We start from the raw sequence: 7,707 nt of genomic DNA on the forward strand, positions 1-7,707 counted from the left end.
TTAAGTGCCTACCAATCCGTTATCAATAAAACATGTCCAGAGTTAGATCATTGGTGTGAGTAGTATTTTGTTTAATGTGATTGTTGGAAGGGATTTTTGTTGGGAACAGATTCGGTCTCGTTGGTTAATGAATAAAAAATATGTGATGAATCAGAAGATTTAATGGTCGTCTCCTACATATGCAGTACTGCAGCAACGGAAAGACGATCGAAAGATGCACAAGGGGCCATGCTGAACCCAAAAGATTATTTGTCTTCTCTTTTAGTGAATAAGTTTTTTTTTTTTTTAATTAAGGAAATTGTAGATCTTTAACGGCTGAAACTAGATTATTATACGCTTGAAAATTTTATTAATTAATAACTAAAATATAAAGTAATAAGCTTTCAGTTCAGCAAGTTCAGCATTCAGTGTCAGTCACCTAAAAAAAACTAGATCTTCCATTCCTACCACACGACTCACAAAATTAGCAAAAATAAAGATAAAACGTTCCACCTCTTCTCCGATCAGCTGAAAACTCAGCACTGAAACGATAAATTAAAACATGAATGAACTCTGAAAAGAATGATAAATAATAAGAAGAATATAACTAGACCTGCAGACGTCGATTAACGTAAGCATCAAATCATGGTTTGTGTGAGTGTATATATATATATATACCAGTCACCAGGCAAGAGGCAGCTGTTCCGATTGCTACGTCTCTAGTTCTCTCCACTTGTTATGTGTGCACTATATACCTATGCCCACGCCACCGACAATAATATCATCACCGTCGGCACAATTTTGTGACCAAACTACCCTTTTCCTTCCATTCTACCTATCACTTGAGGACACGGGCTTTAGGACTCTGCGAATTTAACACCATCTATTCATCACTGAACTGAAGCACTCAATTAATCCTCCATTCCGACATATTTTTTTTTCTAAATCTAAGCAAGTCATTCGTATTCTTTATAATGGCCTTTTTATTTTATTGAGGACTCTTAAAAATGAATTTAAAGATCCGCCAATTACGTCTTCTCTTGATTGGGCCGGTTTTCAGGGTGGATTTGGACTCAGTTTGGGTGGAACTGGAAGTGGGCCCCCAAAACTTCATGCACTTTGGTTTCGAGGTTCAACAACCATCCAAAGTGCGATCTACGCATCATTTTATCATGCAACGAATCAATTACAGAAAAATAAATAGGATTGATTTGGGCATATTTTCCTGATGATAAGGCTGAAAAACCATCAAACCACATTACGAAAAAGAATTAAACAAAAGTTAGAGATTAATTGAACATTTCTTCATGAATGCGTACTTAATATAATGCAGCCACTCAGACATTAAGTTCATGCGTCTTCAGGAATTTTACAGTCCCATTCTATTCTAGTGTTCATGATTTCTTCATCCTTTATTCATCATTTGCCAACTACATATATAGTTCACATACAGAATCAACAATAATAAACAAAACTATATAAATTATAAAGAAGAAAAACAAGCAAGATTCTCCTGCTTGTTACAGCTAAAACTGGACCGAAAAGGAAATGAAAAAAAAAATTCTGAAAAAAAAAAGAGATGAAATAAAAACAGAAAACGGGAAGAAATTAATTAGCTCTTCTTTCCATCCTCACCATCTTGTAGATAAGCCTTCTTCCTCCTCTCAGATCTTGCAAACAAGCAAATCAGGAGGAAACACGTGGCATATATTCCATGAACTTTCCAATTGGTTTTGGGCGGTTGACGTAATACTGCTCTGTGAAACACGGTGGCATAGTAATGCAAGCCCACTGCAAAGCCCACGATGGTCTGGGCCAGCCCTAACAACTTCGACCCTAGTCGAGTCTCCGTCGAGAACACTACAACCAGGTCCATGAGCAACAACAGCAAATACATAACGTATCCTAGCGTCTGCAATACCTGCAAGCAAATGTAGCTCGACTGTGATGTCGAGTAGAAGAACTTCAATGGCTCCAGCCCCGTCACCAACGAGGAGAAAGCGAGGATTAAGAAGTAGATTGACAAGTACACTTGAATCAAAATTACGATTTGCTGCACAGAGAAGTAAGCTTTCATTCGGTTGAAGACGAGGGAGACAAGGAGAAGGGGGACTAAAACGAAGACGCAGGAGATCATCGAAGCTATGGTTGGTGCATATTTGCTACCCACATAGGGCTTCACCCCTTTCGTTATTTCTTTGTTGGCTCTGTTGAGATAGACTTTGGAGGTTGTTGAGATTCTCTCAAGGTCTGGGATGAATGACTGATGGATTTTGGAGGGTAAATCTCTGAATTCCGAGACTAGATCGTTTTCCTCATCTTGATCTATCTTCATGGGCTTTTGGGTTTTCTCTTGCTTCGCATTTTTCTCTGCAACCTGTTTCTTTTCTAAGGTTTTGGGTTTAAGCTCACTGGAATTCTTGTCGGTGGTTGTTTGCGACTGTTTGGCGACAACTCTTTTATTCTTGGGTGTGCTTGGTTTCAGTAGATCTGGGGATTTTTTAATCAAAATTGGATTGGATTTGGTAGAATTTGAGCTTCTTGAGGTGGAATTTAGCTTCTTCAATTGGGTATTGGAAAGGATTGTACCAGAAGATGCTGTTGCCTTCATTGAACTGGTTGTGGGTTTGATGAGCTTGGCTTGGTTCTTGGTCAATAGGTTGGCTTTCTTCTTGGGCTGCTCTTCTTCCTCCTCCTCCTCCGCCTCCTCTACGAGATTTGTCTGACTTTTAGTGGATTTCTTCTTAGGTTGCTCCTCCTCCTCCTCTTCAGTGAGCCCAGTCTGTACTTTGGTGGATTTCTTCTTTGGCTGCTCTTCCTGGTCCTCCTCTATTAACTTGGTCTGGCTTTTAGTAGACTTCTTCTTTGGCTGTTCTTCCTCATCGTCCTCCTCTATTAGCTTGGTCTGGCTTTTAGTCGACTTCTTCTTTGGCTGATCTTCGTCCACATCAATGAGTTGCGCTTTGTTTTTTGTGGTTGTCTTCTTCTCCAATTGCTCTTCCTCCTCCATGTCAATAAACTTGGTTTGGATTTTGGTGGATTTCTTCTTTGGTTGCTCCTCTTCCTCCATCTCAATGAACTTGCTTTTTGTTTTGGTGGATTTCTTCTTTGGCTGCTCATTTTCCTCCTCCATTTCAATAAGCTTGGGTTGGGTTTTGGTGAATTTCTTTTTCGGCTGGGCTAGTAGCTCCTCCTCCTCCTCCTCCTCCTCCTCTATCTCTAACATTCTTCTCCCTACAAAACGATTTCTCTGGGTTTGAGTCTCTGAGAGGGCAGAAGCGAGAAGGGAGGAAAAGAGAAAGAAAACAAGGAACAGAACTAGGAATCCTCTGAAACTGAAGTACTGAGTGCCAGCCATTTTGAAAAAAAGTGGTTGTGTTTCAGAGATAGAATGGGCTCTAAGATGAGATATGTAGATAAAATTGGATCTCGAATTTGCTCATCACAGAGAGAGAAAGAGAGAGAGAGAGAGAGAGAGAGGGAGATGGACGGAGGAAAAGGACTTATATATATGTGCGTGTAAAACGAAAGATTAAAGTTTAAAGATGATTTAAAGCCAAAGTAAGTATAACTTTTGGACATCGGAAAGGAGGAGAAAGATGAAATCAGTCACAAAGTCACATGGTGCAAGTAGACAACGAGAGACCATTGACGCGGTTTAACTCTCACAGCCTCACTAAGCTACTAGGCAAAATAAACAAAGAGATTCTTCTTTGGGTGGGGCCCTGGTCAGACTTCTTGAGCTTTCTTCTTGATCAGAATTGCAAATTGCCTCGTCATCTTGACCATATGATCAGCGATTTTTGTTGACCTTTCTTGGTGCATGATCACCTGATTTCTGTTCTAATCATGCAATTGTTTAAAATAAATGAGAAAATTCACCGGCCTGTCTCCGTTTGGATTGACCTACGGTACGTTCATCCAGAATCTCTTGGACTTTGAGACTGGACTAGAGGCCTCAGTTCACAAGAGTCGCTGATTGACCACCGTGTTGATTCAATATAAATGTTTAGGCCCAGTGGGCCTCCACCGCCGTCAGATTCGTGATCCAGGAGTAGTTTAAGGAGTCTGAACCATGCTTGAAATAGTTGACTCTAGGGCTAATGGGCAATTAGCCATTTAGCCTACTATTTTATTTTGCTTTCACATCAGGGATTCAGGGTCTACTTACTACTCTTACAGTCTTACTCTATGATATCATGGTATGGCAGTTCATTCCATATCATGTCTTACTCTCTTACAGTCATTTATTTAGGTAGATGCAGGGCCCACATTTACACAAGTGCAAGGTTTCTAGGTGAGAGGGGTGTGGGGTCAGTGATTAGGGCCCCATGCAAGCTAATTAGCTAAAGAAAAGAAACGGGTCCCTTCACCCACCAGAATTTTTGTATTAATAAAAACAGCTATACTCCTTTGTCTTTATTTATTTATTTGTCTTTGATAGATAAGATAAGCTACATTCCTTGGGCCATAAAATATGGTATGGCACATTGTTGATCTTATTTACGAAAGCCCATTTCCATTCCAATTGGAAATAAATAAATCCTCTGCAGTTTCCATGACTGATTTCATGTCGAAAACGTGTAGATTTTCCGAGTCAATAAATAGTAGACAAGGTCGAGATCTCTTCAGACCGTTGCCATTTGAATCCTAATTGAAGCCAAACCCAAAATACGCTTATCTGTTTCTCATTTTCATCCCTTTGCAAAGTTTCAGCAAAACAGATATTCCACCATTTAGTTGAGAGAGAGAAGAATGATCTTATACTGTCAAACCAGTGCCTAGGAGATGAAAGGATACAAACTCTGATTCTTAGCTAAATTTTAAATTTTAAAACCTAATCTTAAGGGGGTTTCTTTTTTTTTGAATTTGGAGAAGGGTCAATAAGATTTTGGTTCCCATTAACAAAGAATTTCATGTTTTTTTTTCAGTTTTATATAGCGATTGTGAAAAGTTTATTTTCTTAGGTATCACTTACCCAAGAAAATGATTATTTCCTAGGTGAGTAAATAATTTCCCCATATAGGAGAAAAGTTGCCAATACTTGAATGGGACAAAAATGACTATTAATAATGGATTTCTATGTAAGTGATACCTATTTCCTAGGTGAGTAAATAATTTTCCCATATAGGAGAAAAGTTGCCAATACTTGAATGGGACAAAAATGACTATTAATAATGGATTTCTATGACTAAAATGGACATTGCCTTATTTACCAGAAAAATAAAAGAAAATGGGTAAATGCACTTATCTGGATAAATGTTTCTCAAAAAAAAACTTATCCAAGTAATTGCATTTACCCGAATAATTAACTTACCAAAAAACGAATAAGGCCTAAATCTTAGACCTTAAAAGTCTGAAATCTAAATTCTAAACCTTCAAATCCTAAACTCTAAACCCTTAAATCGGCAGAGACCACCCTATTAGAACCTGGTGTGGAAATTCGTTAGGTATTAAGCATCAAAACACCTGCTGCTGTATAAGACCATGTGTTACTAATAACAGGACATTAATGCGGTGCAGCACATGGTGGCAGGGCTGACATGGATTATGTGAACACAATAAATGTGGTTGTAAACCCATCGGATTCGAATGGTATAAATCTAGTCCCATTAATATATATCAAATTTAGATTGGACTTGGGTATTGTAATTTGTATATCTTTAATAAGTTAAATAAAAAAATCATAATATTAACAGATAAATATATTCGAATTTGACTTGGGACAAACAGAATACTATTTGTTGCCTTTCACTGTTGCTCTAGGGGAATAATTAGCAGTATTACCAGCCGGATTGATTGAGGCGTAGCTAGTGTTATTGGTAGATAAAGAGCAGTTTGAGTTCTTTCCATTCCCATCAGCAAGAATAAGTATATGGCTTCTCCTTGTGAATTGAGGACAGAAATGATAGAGAGTTATATTGCTTAGAGAAAAGAGATCAAACAATGGGGACTGTGACATTGACAATTTGGATCCTTTTGGGACTAGGAGTGAGACTACTCAGAAGAAACCTAATCTAGCTTCAATTCATAAAGAAAAGTAAAACTGAAGGGGACCAAACATGGCATTTCGACAAGCAATTAATTAAAGGAAATAGCCAAATGTTGTCAATTCTTTCAGTTGTTAATGTAATACGGTAAAACATAGCAATAAGCAGGTTTTCCAAGGGATAGATCTGCAAATTGATTCGTATTCCAAGGAATTCATGAAGTTACAGAGGTAGGTGACGGTTGACAATTTGTCTGAAACTTCTACACCAACACCATTCTCCTTAAATATCCTTCTATCCTGTTGGTTGGTAACGTCAAAAATATTCCTTAACCACATGATCCCATGCTTCCAGCAGATAATGGCGTCATTTCCGTCTGTCTATTTAGTTAGAGCTTAGAGAAAGGCAACCATCTGAATTTGGAATTCAATTTCTCTATAACGTCATCTGTGTACAAAAATCCCTACTGGAAACCAATACATACAGTTGAAAGAAAAAGGAAAAAAAGTAATTTCGTTTTGCTCCCATCTTTCTTCTTCTACATAGACTTGCTCACACCACTTTTCACTGAAATTTGTGTTAATGCCGTTAATTAACATGTATCATTCTCTGTATTTCAAGCTGATAATTCATGATAACTAATTCGAATTTCTTAATTTCATGATGAAGAATAAGAGTAACCTCCATGTGAATTGTAGTTGGGTGGCAAAACTTGACAAAAGAGTAGTGCATAACAAGGAAGGACATGCAACCCTTACAGCCTACTACATAAGATGAGTTCCCATGTATGAGATTATGGTTTCTTCTGGCCCTAATCCAAGTCTAACAATATCCCTTCTTAGTTCCGACTAGATCATTTATGCTAAATAAATTTTAGGGGGTGTTTGTTTTTTGGATTTTGAGAGGGAAAAAATTGGTTAATGGGATTTTGGTTCTCATTGATCGAGAAACTTATATTTTTTTTTTCAGATTTGTGTAGGGATTAGTAACTTACCGGATGGTTTTAGGCTAAATTACAGAATTAGAGAATGCTGCCCTTCATTTGCAACAAACCCCTTTTTAGCCTCAAATTGCAATTTTTAATAATTAATTTTTATAAATAAAAATAAAAATTGAATTAAAACATAAAATAAGTATAAAATAACACATATAACATATCTAAAACATAATTATACATTATTTATTGATAAAACATATATTTGTACACACACACACTATATATATATATGTATGTTTGCATGTATGTATGCCTTAAATACATATATGTTAATGTGGCATGGGCTGACCCGTTCGATCTGGCTGGTTGAACTGGTGACCCGTGACCCGGAAGCAAAAATGGTTTGACCTCTGGGTCGATTTTTAAAACAATGGTATTGTTTTTTCTATAGGTATAGTTTGGAAGGAGTATAAATATAAGAATGTTGAGTGCAAAACCTTGTATTTTATATCATTTTGTACGCATTTGTACTATACATATTTGTATTTATACTCTTTTCAAACTGAGTCATAGAAACCAAGTTCAATAGAATTATATGGGTGTTTTGGACATTTTCTTGCCTCTTATTAGAGGATTCTAATAGAGGTAGAAAGTCTAAAGGAGGTTTCAACAATTTAATCTTTTTTTATTGATGTTGATAGACTTTCAGTTAGTAATCCTCTTATTACTTACAGATAATAATAATAATAATAATAATAATAATAATAATAGATCGCAGGACGAGACGGCCATGCAAGCCCA

The 7,707-nt window shown here is 37.0% G+C and overlaps 1 protein-coding gene across 1 annotated transcript; it reads right to left on the minus strand.

Moving 5' to 3' along the window:
• Nucleotides 1-1,364: 1,364 nt before the first annotated feature.
• On the minus strand, nucleotides 1,365-3,861 carry LOC148851311 (uncharacterized). The gene has a single exon (XM_088942630.1). It carries the CDS (start codon nucleotides 3,335-3,337, stop codon nucleotides 1,592-1,594), a length of 1,746 nt encoding a protein of 581 aa, XP_088798756.1. The 5' UTR covers nucleotides 3,338-3,861; the 3' UTR covers nucleotides 1,365-1,591.
• Between the last annotated feature and the right edge of the window lie 3,846 nt (nucleotides 3,862-7,707).

The sequence above is a fragment of the Nelumbo lutea genome, chromosome 5, assembly GCF_056320005.1.
Source record: "Nelumbo lutea isolate HS-2025 chromosome 5, American lotus-T2T, whole genome shotgun sequence".
Classification (NCBI taxonomy): Eukaryota; Viridiplantae; Streptophyta; class Magnoliopsida; order Proteales; family Nelumbonaceae; genus Nelumbo; species Nelumbo lutea.